A 12,138-nucleotide genomic window follows, 5' to 3' on the forward strand; every position below is an offset into this window, starting at 1 on the left:
TATACTGTCTGCTTATGTAAGGACCCTGTATCCTTCTAGACCAGACTTATATACTGTCTGCTTGTGCAAGGACCCTGTATCCTTCTAGACCAGACTTATATACTGTCTGCTTGTGTAATGACCCTGTATCCTTCTAGACCAGACTTATATACTGTCTGCTTGTGTAAGGACCTTGTATCCTTCTAGACCAGACTTATATACTGTCTGCTTGTGTAAGGACCTTGTATCCTTCTAGACCAGACTTATATACTGTCTGCTTGTGTAAGGACCCTGTATCCTTCTAGACCAGACTTATATACTGTCTGCTTGTGTAAGGACCTTGTATCCTTCTAGACCAGACTTACCTACTGTCTGCTTGTGTAAGGACCCTGTATCCTTCTAGACCAGACTTACCTACTGTCTGCTTGTGTAAGGACCTTGTATCCTTCTAGACCAGACTTATATACTGTCTGCTTGTGTAAGGACCTTGTATCCTTCTGTCTGCTTGTGTAAGGACCTTATATCCTTCTAGACCAGACTTATATACTGTCTGCTTGTGTAAGGACCTTGTATCCTTCTAGACCAGACTTACCTACTGTCTGCTTGTGTAAGGACCTTGTATCCTTCTAGACCAGACTTATATACTGTCTGCTTGTGTAAGGACCTTGTATCCTTCTAGACCAGACTTATATACTGTCTGCTTGTGTAAGGACCCTGTATCCTTCTAGACCAGACTTATATACTGTCTGCTTGTGTTATAACATTCTGTGTTTTTCTCTTCTTTTCTAGATCGCTTATATTTTGCTTCCTTGAGAAACAAACCAAAAAGCACCATCAATACTCATTACTTTTGTACAGACGAGGAGTTCGTGTATGAGAAGTAAGTATAGCAGCAGAAAGTGTGTGAATGTGCTAATTATATAAGCAAATTATGAATTATAGTGCAGACTATGCAGGGGCTTAACTCACTGAATGCTATAAGAAAGAGGGCAGATTCTGGAAGTTCCACAGAGATTAGATTCCTCCGCTCAGATGAGATGATCTTTAATGATCATGCAGCACTGGGAGATCTTTCACAAGATTAAAGACAGGCGCATTTTGCTATTCTTCTCTAAGGGGGGTGTTCACTGCATTTCTGTATGTGCTGTAGCTTGCGTCGTCTGAGGGCACGGAGCTTTATATCAGGCCCTTAGTGTGTTGCATTTAATGTCATGACGTGTTTAAATGAATGATGTCACATTACTAAATCATTGTATACTTCAGGCTTAAACACTGCATTGCAATACCAACTAACACTGATTCTGTATAAACGTGCGATCTGACCTATGTGTTTAACTTCTTGTAACACCAACACTGATTCTGTATAAACGTGCGATCTGACCTATGTGTTTAACTTCTTGTAACACCACTAGTATTGTATTTAGTTAAGGGACAGTAAGCACCTTCTGAATACTCGCCATGGCGCCAAGCAGGTACACGCTGCAAATCAGAAGTGCAGAAAATTTCAGCCTAACCTTCCCCAATCTCGGAGTGTCCATACAGCGGCGGATCAAGCCGCACGCGTAACTTTCAGAAAAATTACTACACTGCAAGGTGTTAAAAAGTAAAAACACCAATTTATTAGAAAAATTTAAATTAACAATAGCAGACATGGATGGCGTCCAAGAGCGGCTCTTACTGACGCGTTTCGCACCCCATTGGTTACACCTTCTTTTTATAGGCACAAAGGATTAACCCCTTGAACACTAGTTAAAAACAGCAATATATAAAAACATAAAGTATTCATCTAGACAAAGGCACGTCAGCATTGTTTGAATAAGATCAATTCTTTACCCTTACAACATGACAAATGTGTGTTATTTACTTTAGATGTGACAAGGTTGGTCACACACTAGTGAATGCAGTGAGGGAAACATTACTCAATACTAAGAACTTGTCTAAATAACACACTGCAAATATTATTATTTTTATTCCAGAAACCATATTTTTTACAAATCCATGTCAAAGCAATGGGTTCTATGTCAGCTCCAATTATGCCAACATGTTTATGAGTATATGTGAAGAACGCTTCATATATGAACACGGTTTGTTCTTACAATATGGCACCATGTGGTGGAGCTACGTAGACTACGGGTTTCGTCATTGGAACCCTTATAGAATTGCTTGGAGATTTAATGGCGCTATAGAAATAAATGATAATAATTATTGCTTCAGAACACTTCCATTTTAAATGAACCTGGGGGAGTGAGTATAGATTTTTTAGATATAAGTAAATAAGGGAGATGTGGGATTTATAAGAATAAACTGATGGTAATATTTCATTACTTTTTTATAGCTCTCATTCCCCTTCATTTATAAAATCTTTACCTGACACTGAGCCAACTGCTAGGAGAATAGGCTTTGGTGAGGGTGGAAATGTGAGATCTCGTGTTCGTTAGAGGGTGTCCTAGGGATGACATTGATGACCTCTCTGAGGCTGTTTATAATACAGGGAAGGATTTACGCTAGTGACAAAAATGAATAGGAAACAGTATATTGACTGTAATTCAGATGACTTAAGGCCGTCTCTTTGAGGGATACTTTGATAAACAAGGGCTATTGGCCCTAGCAAATGTAAAACAGAGGGTTATATCTCACTAATACAGAGGCTGTGGTCCTTGCCTTGGTTGTGTATTGCAGCTACATGACAAAAGGCTCACTTTTTTATTTCTTACACTCCATGACAGGAAAAAGTATTTAATAAATGGTTCCAATACTGACTGCGGTCTATCTAATAATATGCGCTTATGGGACAGTATATAGACACATGAGGGATACCGGTGTCTAGTCATTTTGTCACTGTAGGACCTACAGTATCACATATTACAGAACGTGAGGAGGAGATAGCGAGTTGTTGTTATTGCATTTTTCATTTCATTACTTTAAAACCAAAAGGGATTAATAAAGAACTAGATTGGTCTCCTTTCCTTTAGACTGCTTTGATTGCACAGTTTTTTATGTTTTACTATATGGGTAATAGATTTGGTGTAATAAAGAGAGTATATCTCTCAAATTATTTTATGTACTAATGTATCTTAGAGATGTTTGGTTATTTAGCCACTAGGGGGCGAGCAGATGTAGCTAGAGGTTTTTTTTGTTTATCAATGAAACCCAAAAATATTCTTTTGTGACTGTATACAATTTATTTCTATTGTCAGATGTGTTAGAGATACCTAGATAGGCATCTGGTGCACTGCATGACAGGAAATAGTGCTGCCCTCTAGTGCTCTTGTCATATAGTGCTCCACAAATGGGCCTGCTCCTAAGCATAAGTACTTGCTTTTCAACAAAAGATGCCAAGAGAACGAAGAAACATTGATAATAGAAATAAATTAGAAAGTTGTTTAAAATTGCAGCTCTATCTAAATCGTACAAGAACATTTTTGAGTTTCATGTCCCTTTAAGCAAATTGGTAATTCCAAAATTAGGCTACATATCACTAAAGGGACTGTTTTTTGACTGCCCTCCTCCCCTTGCTTGTGACTGCCCTCCTCCCCTTGCTTGTGACTGCCCTCCTCCCCTTGCTTGTGACTGCCCTCCTCCCCTGCGTGTGACTTCCCCTCCTCCCCTTGCGTGTGACTGCCCCTCCTCCCCTTGCGTGTGACTGCCCTCCTCCCCTTGCGTGTGACTGCCCTCCTCCCCTTGCGTGTGACTGCCCTCCTCCCCTTGCGTGTGACTGCTCTCCTCCCCTTGCGTGTGACTGCTCTCCTCCCCTTGCTTGTGACTGCTCTCCTCCCCTTGCGTGTGACTGCCCTCCTCCCCTTGCTTGTGATTGCCCTCCTCCCCTTGCGTGTGACTGCCCTCCTCCCCTTGCGTGTGACTGCCCTCCTCCCCTTGCGTGTGACTGCCCTCCTCCCCTTGCTTGTGACTGCCCTCCTCCCCTTGCGTGTGACTGCCCTCCTCCCCTTGCGTGTGACTGCCCTCCTCCCCTTGCGTGTGACTGCCCTCCTCCCCTTGCGTGTGACTGCCCTCCTCCCCCTGCGTGTGACTGCCCTCCTCCCCTTGCTTGTGATTGCCCTCCTTCCCTTGCTTGTGACTGCCCTCCTCCCCTTGCTTGTGACTGCCCTCCTCCCCTCCTCCCCCTGCGTGTGACTGCCCTCCTCCCCTTGCGTGTGACTGCCCTCCTCCCCTTGCGTGTGACTGCCCTCCTCCCCTTGCGTGTGACTGCCCTCCTCCCCTTGCTTGTGACTGCCCTCCTCCCCTTGCGTGTGATTGCCCTCCTCCCCTTGCTTGTGATTGCCCTCCTCCCCTTGCGTGTGACTGCCCTCCTCCCCTTGCGTGTGACTGCCCTCCTCCCCTTGCGTGTGACTGCCCTCCTCCCCTTGCTTGTGACTGCCCTCCTCCCCTTGCGTGTGACTGCCCTCCTCCCCTTGCGTGTGACTGCCCTCCTCCCCCTGCGTGTGACTGCCCTCCTCCCCTTGCTTGTGATTGCCCTCCTTCCCTTGCTTGTGACTGCCCTCCTCCCCTTGCTTGTGACTGTGTGTGACTGCCCTCCTCCCCTCCTCCCCCTGCGTGTGACTGCCCTCCTCCCCCTGCGTGTGACTGCCCTCCTCCCCTTGCTTGTGATTGCCCTCCTTCCCTTGCTTGTGACTGCCCTCCTCCCCTTGCTTGTGACTGCGTGTGACTGCCCTCCTCCCCTCCTCCCCCTGCGTGTGACTGCCCTCCTCCCCTTGCGTGTGACTGCCCTCCTCCCCTTGCGTGTGACTGCCCTCCTCCCCTTGCTTGTGACTGCCCTCCTCCCCTTGCGTGTGACTGCTCTCCTCCCCTTGCTTGTGATTGCCCTCCTCCCCTTGCGTGTGACTGCCCCTCCTCCCCTTGCGTGTGACTGCCCTCCTCCCCTTGCGTGTGACTGCCCTCCTCCCCTTGCGTGTGACTGCCCTCCTCCCCTTGCGTGTGACTGCCCTCCTCCCCTTGCTTGTGACTGCCCTCCTCCCCTTGCGTGTGACTGCTCTCCTCCCCTTGCTTGTGATTGCCCTCCTCCCCTTGCGTGTGACTGCCCCTCCTCCCCTTGCGTGTGACTGCCCTCCTCCCCTTGCGTGTGACTGCCCTCCTCCCCTTGCGTGTGACTGCCCTCCTCCCCTTGCGTGTGACTGCTCTCCTCCCCTTGCGTGTGACTGCTCTCCTCCCCTTGCTTGTGACTGCTCTCCTCCCCTTGCGTGTGACTGCCCTCCTCCCCTTGCTTGTGATTGCCCTCCTCCCCTTGCGTGTGACTGCCCTCCTCCCCTTGCGTGTGACTGCCCTCCTCCCCTTGCGTGTGACTGCCCTCCTCCCCTTGCTTGTGACTGCCCTCCTCCCCTTGCGTGTGACTGCCCTCCTCCCCTTGCGTGTGACTGCCCTCCTCCCCTTGCGTGTGACTGCCCTCCTCCCCTTGCGTGTGACTGCCCTCCTCCCCCTGCGTGTGACTGCCCTCCTCCCCTTGCTTGTGATTGCCCTCCTTCCCTTGCTTGTGACTGCCCTCCTCCCCTTGCTTGTGACTGCCCTCCTCCCCTCCTCCCCCTGCGTGTGACTGCCCTCCTCCCCTTGCGTGTGACTGCCCTCCTCCCCTTGCGTGTGACTGCCCTCCTCCCCTTGCGTGTGACTGCCCTCCTCCCCTTGCTTGTGACTGCCCTCCTCCCCTTGCGTGTGATTGCCCTCCTCCCCTTGCTTGTGATTGCCCTCCTCCCCTTGCGTGTGACTGCCCTCCTCCCCTTGCGTGTGACTGCCCTCCTCCCCTTGCGTGTGACTGCCCTCCTCCCCTTGCTTGTGACTGCCCTCCTCCCCTTGCGTGTGACTGCCCTCCTCCCCTTGCGTGTGACTGCCCTCCTCCCCCTGCGTGTGACTGCCCTCCTCCCCTTGCTTGTGACTGTGTGTGACTGCCCTCCTCCCCTCCTCCCCCTGCGTGTGACTGCCCTCCTCCCCCTGCGTGTGACTGCCCTCCTCCCCTTGCTTGTGATTGCCCTCCTTCCCTTGCTTGTGACTGCCCTCCTCCCCTTGCTTGTGACTGCGTGTGACTGCCCTCCTCCCCTCCTCCCCCTGCGTGTGACTGCCCTCCTCCCCTTGCGTGTGACTGCCCTCCTCCCCTTGCGTGTGACTGCCCTCCTCCCCTTGCTTGTGACTGCCCTCCTCCCCTTGCGTGTGACTGCTCTCCTCCCCTTGCTTGTGATTGCCCTCCTCCCCTTGCTTGTGATTGCCCTCCTCCCCTTGCGTGTGACTGCCCTCCTCCCCTTGCTTGTGACTGCCCTCCTCCCCTTGCGTGTGACTGCCCTCCTCCCCTTGCGTGTGACTGCCCTCCTCCCCTTGCTTGTGACTGCGTGTGACTGCCCTCCTCCCCTCCTCCCCCTGCGTGTGACTGCCCTCCTCCCCCTGCGTGTGACTGCCCTCCTAATATGCTGCAGCTGACTGTTACTCTTCTCAGTTTCTATGCAGATTTTGGACCCCTGAACCTCGCTCTGCTCTTCAGATACTGTTGTAAACTAAACAAAAAGCTTAAGGTGAATAGTGCACAACACAAAATGATGGAGTCTTGCGCAAAATATATTGACAGTATATGTGTATTAGACAACTATATAGGCTAATGGGGGTTATAGGGAGGGTTATACACATCTGGTTATGTACAGGGAAGGGTTATACACATCTGGTCATGTACAGGGAAGGGTTATACACATCTGGTTATGTACAGGGGAGGGTTATACACATCTGGTTATGTACAGGGGAGGGTTATACACATCTGGTTATGTACAGGGGAGGGTTATACACATCTGGTCATGTACAGGGGAGGGTTATACACATCTGGTTATGTACAGGGGAGGGTTATACACATCTGGTTATGTACAGGGAAGGGTTATACACATCTGGTCATGTACAGGGGAGGGTTATACACATCTGGTTATGTACAGGGGAGGGTTATACACATCTGGTCATGTACAGGGGAGGGTTATACACATCTGGTTATGTACAGGGGAGGGTTATACACATCTGGTTATGTACAGGGAAGGGTTATACACATCTGGTCATGTACAGGGGAGGGTTATACACATCTGGTTATGTACAGGGGAGGGTTATACACATCTGGTTATGTACAGGGGAGGGTTATACACATCTGGTTATGTACAGGGAAGGGTTATACACATCTGGTTATATACAGGGGAGGGTTATACACATCTGGGCGCTGGTTATGTACAGGGGAGGGTTATACGCATCTGGTTATGTACAGGGGAGGGTTATACACATCTGGGCGCTGGCTATGTACAGGGGAGGGTTATACACATCTGGGCGCTGGTTATGTACAGGGGAGGGTTATACACATCTGGGCGCTGGCTATGTACAGGGGAGGGTTATACGCATCTGGGCGCTGGTTACGTACAGGGGAGGGTTATACACATCTGGTTATGTACAGGGGAGGGTTATACACATCTGGGCGCTGGTTATGTACAGGGGAGGGTTATACACATCTGGGCGCTGGCTATGTACAGGAGAGGGTTATACGCATCTGGGCGCTGGTTATGTACAGGGGAGGGTTATACACATCTGGTTATGTACAGGGGAGGGTTATACACATCTGGGCGCTGGTTATGTACAGGGGAGGGTTATACACATCTGGTTATGTACAGGGGAGGGTTATACACATCTGGGCGCTGGTTATGTACAGGGGAGGGTTATACGCATCTGGGCGCTGGTTATGTACAGGGGAGGGTTATACACATCTGGGCGCTGGTTATGTACAGGGGAGGGTTATACACATCTGGGCGCTGGTTATGTACAGGGGAGGGTTATACGCATCTGGGCGCTGGTTATGTACAGGGGAGGGTTATACGCATCTTGGCGCTGGTTATGTACAGGGGAGGGTTATACACATCTGGGCGCTGGTTATGTACAGGGGAGGGTTATACACATCTGGGCGCTGGTTATGTACAGGGGAGGGTTATACACATCTGGGCGCTGGTTATGTACAGGGGAGGGTTATACGCATCTTGGCGCTGGTTATGTACAGGGGAGGGTTATACACATCTGGGCGCTGGTTATGTACAGGGGAGGGTTATACACATCTGGTTATGTACAGGGGAGGGTTATACACATCTGGTTATGTACAGGGGAGGGTTATACACATCTGGTTATGTACAGGGGAGGGTTATACACATCTGGGCGCTGGTTATGTACAGGGGAGGGTTATACACATCTGGCGCTGGTTATGTACAGGGGAGGGTTATACACATCTGGTTATGTACAGGGGAGGGTTATACACATCTGGGCGCTGGTTATGTACAGGGGAGGGTTATACGCATCTTGGCGCTGGTTATGTACAGGGGAGGGTTATACACATCTGGTTATGTACAGGGGAGGGTTATACACATCTGGTTATGTACAGGGGAGGGTTATACACATCTGGGCGCTGGTTATGTACAGGGGAGGGTTATACACATCTGGTTATGTACAGGGGAGGGTTATACACATCTGGTTATGTACAGGGGAGGGTTATACACATCTGGTTATGTACAGGGGAGGGTTATACGCATCTGGGCGCTGGTTATGTACAGGGGAGGGTTATACGCATCTGGGCGCTGGTTATGTACAGGGGAGGGTTATACACATCTGGGCGCTGGTTATGTACAGGGGAGGGTTATACACATCTGGGCGCTGGTTATGTACAGGGGAGGGTTATACACATCTGGGCGCTGGTTATGTACAGGGGAGGGTTATACGCATCTTGGCGCTGGTTATGTACAGGGGAGGGTTATACACATCTGGTTATGTACAGGGGAGGGTTATACACATCTGGTTATGTACAGGGGAGGGTTATACACATCTGGGCGCTGGTTATGTACAGGGGAGGGTTATACACATCTGGGCGCTGGTTATGTACAGGGGAGGGTTATACACATCTGGCGCTGGTTATGTACAGGGGAGGGTTATACACATCTGGTTATGTACAGGGGAGGGTTATACGCATCTTGGCGCTGGTATGTACAGGGGAGGGTTATACACATCTGGTTATGTACAGGGGAGGGTTATACACATCTGGTTATGTACAGGGGAGGGTTATACGCATCTGGGCGCTGGTTATGTACAGGGGAGGGTTATACACATCTGGGCGCTGGTTATGTACAGGGGAGGGTTATACACATCTGGGCGCTGGTTATGTACAGGGGAGGGTTATACGCATCTTGGCGCTGGTTATGTACAGGGGAGGGTTATACACATCTGGTTATGTACAGGGGAGGGTTATACACATCTGGTTATGTACAGGGGAGGGTTATACACATCTGGGCGCTGGTTATGTACAGGGGAGGGTTATACACATCTGGGCGCTGGTTATGTACAGGGGAGGGTTATACACATCTGGCGCTGGTTATGTACAGGGGAGGGTTATACACATCTGGTTATGTACAGGGGAGGGTTATACACATCTGGGCGCTGGTTATGTACAGGGGAGGGTTATACGCATCTTGGCGCTGGTATGTACAGGGGAGGGTTATACACATCTGGTTATGTACAGGGGAGGGTTATACACATCTGGTTATGTACAGGGGAGGGTTATACACATCTGGGCGCTGGTTATGTACAGGGGAGGGTTATACACATCTGGGCGCTGGTTATGTACAGGGGAGGGTTATACACATCTGGTTATGTACAGGGGAGGGTTATACACATCTGGTTATGTACAGGGGAGGGTTATACGCATCTGGGCGCTGGTTATGTACAGGGGAGGGTTATACACATCTGGTTATGTACAGGGGAGGGTTATACACATCTGGTTATGTACAGGGGAGGGTTATACACATCTGGGCGCTGGTTATGTACAGGGGAGGGTTATACACATCTGGGCGCTGGTTATGTACAGGGGAGGGTTATACACATCTGGTTATGTACAGGGGAGGGTTATACACATCTGGTTATGTACAGGGGAGGGTTATACACATCTGGTTATGTACAGGGGAGGGTTATACACATCTGGGCGCTGGTTATGTACAGGGGAGGGTTATACACATCTGGGCGCTGGTTATGTACAGGGGAGGGTTATACACATCTGGTTATGTACAGGGGAGGGTTATACACATCTGGTTATGTACAGGGGAGGGTTATACACATCTGGTTATGTACAGGGGAGGGTTATACACATCTGGTTATGTACAGGGGAGGGTTATACACATCTGGTTATGTACAGGGGAGGGTTATACGCATCTGGGCGCTGGTTATGTACAGGGGAGGGTTATACGCATCTGGGCGCTGGCTATGTACAGGGGAGGGTTATACACATCTGGGCGCTGGTTATGTACAGGGGAGGGTTATACACATCTGGGCGCTGGTTATGTACAGGGGAGGGTTATACACATCTGGTTATGTACAGGGGAGGGTTATACGCATCTGGGCGCTGGTTATACACATCTGGGCGCTGGTTATGTACAGGGGAGGGTTATACACATCTGGGCGCTGGTTATGTACAGGGGAGGGTTATACACATCTGGGCGCTGGTTATGTACAGGGGAGGGTTATACACATCTGGGCGCTGGTTATGTACAGGGGAGGGTTATACACATCTGGGCGCTGGTTATGTACAGGGGAGGGTTATACACATCTGGTTATGTACAGGGGAGGGTTATACGCATCTGGGCGCTGGTTATGTACAGGGGAGGGTTATACACATCTGGCGCTGGTTATATTATTATGGCGAGGGGCTATTTCTGGGGGAAGTGTATACCTGGGCGCTAGTTATCGGGCATTTAGGGAGGATTTGCTGTGTATTATATATGCAGAGGGACATGCGCCTTTGGTCTAATGGTTATTTTGCTGTTTTTTTTCCAGTCATTCAGTTTATCTAGAAAGAAGATTGTCCATTACACAAGCTATGATCAGAAGAAAAGGGCGAACGCCGGATTCTTGATCGGCGCATATGCGGTCTGTATATCTGATGGGCAATCAATAAAACATCTCTAGCTTAGTAACCCTCTAGCTGCCAGGCTTTGCTGAGCTCTGATTTGCAGCCCTCACAGCTTTTACTTTTTATGCAAGAAATATGCAGCTCTCACATATACATTATGTTAAAGGGACATATTACTCAAATACTTTGTATCAGCTACTTCCGGGTTCTTTAATAAAAATAGGATTATAAACTTAACAAAAAATGTCACCCAACTAACCAGCCCCCCGGGAACTCACCCACGGCTCAGGGTTCTTGTGTGACAGTGTGCAGCCCCCCGGGAACTCACCCACGGCTCAGGGTTCTTGTGTGACAGTGTGCACCCCCAGGGAACTCACCCACGGCTCAGGGTTCTTGTGTGCAGCCCCCCGGGAACTCACCCACGGCTCAGGGTTCTTGTGTGACTGTGTGCAGCCCCCCGGGAACTCACCCACGGCTCGGTTCTTGTGTGACACAGTGTGCAGCCCCCTGGAAACTCACCCATGGCTCAGGGTTCTTGTGTGACACAGTTTGCAGCCCCCCGGGACCTCACGCATGTCTCAGGGTTCTTGTGTGACAGTGTGCAGCCCCCCGGGAACTCACCCATGGCTCAGGGTTCTTGTGTGACTGTGTGCAGCCCCCCGGGAACTCACCCATGGCTCAGGGTTCTTGTGTGACTGTGTGCAGTCCCCCGGGAACTCACCCATGGCTCAGGGTTCTTGTGTGACACAGTGTGCAGCCCCCTGGGAACTCACCCATGGCTCAGGGTTCTTGTGTGACACAGTGTGCAGCCCCCCGGGACCTCACGCATGTCTCAGGGTTCTTGTGTGACAGTGTGCAGCACCAGGGAACTCACCCATGGCTCAGGGTTCTTGTGTGACAGTGTGCAGCCCCCCGGGAACTCACCCATGGCTCAGGGTTCTTGTGTGACAGTGTGCAGCCCCCCGGGAACTCACCCATGGCTCAGGGTTCTTGCATGACACAGTGTGCAGCCCCCCGGGAACTCACCCATGGCTCAGGGTTCTTGTGTGACACAGTGTGCAGCCCCCCGGGAACTCACCCATGGCTCAGGGTTCTTGTGTGACAGTGTGCAGCCCCCCGGGAACTCACCCATGGCTCAGGGTTCTTGTGTGACAGTGTGCACCCCCCGGGAACTCACCCACGGCTCAGGGTTCTTGTGTGACACATTGTGCAGCCCCCCGGGAACTCACCCATGGCTCAGGGTTCTTGTGTGACACAGTGTGCAG

At 50.5% G+C, this 12,138-nt stretch overlaps 1 protein-coding gene across 1 annotated transcript in view; it reads left to right on the plus strand.

The window, feature by feature from the left end:
* CDC14A (cell division cycle 14A) overlaps positions 1-12,138 on the plus strand; it is a 202,902-nt gene that overhangs the window by 35,117 nt on the left and 155,647 nt on the right. Inside the window, 3 exon segments of the mRNA XM_053693735.1 lie at positions 769-859; positions 6,413-6,488; positions 10,798-10,890. Of these exon segments, the coding sequence (XP_053549710.1) occupies positions 769-859; positions 6,413-6,488; positions 10,798-10,890 (260 nt within the window).

The sequence above is a fragment of the Bombina bombina genome, chromosome 10 (assembly GCF_027579735.1).
Source record: "Bombina bombina isolate aBomBom1 chromosome 10, aBomBom1.pri, whole genome shotgun sequence".
Lineage (NCBI taxonomy): Eukaryota > Metazoa > Chordata > Amphibia > Anura > Bombinatoridae > Bombina > Bombina bombina.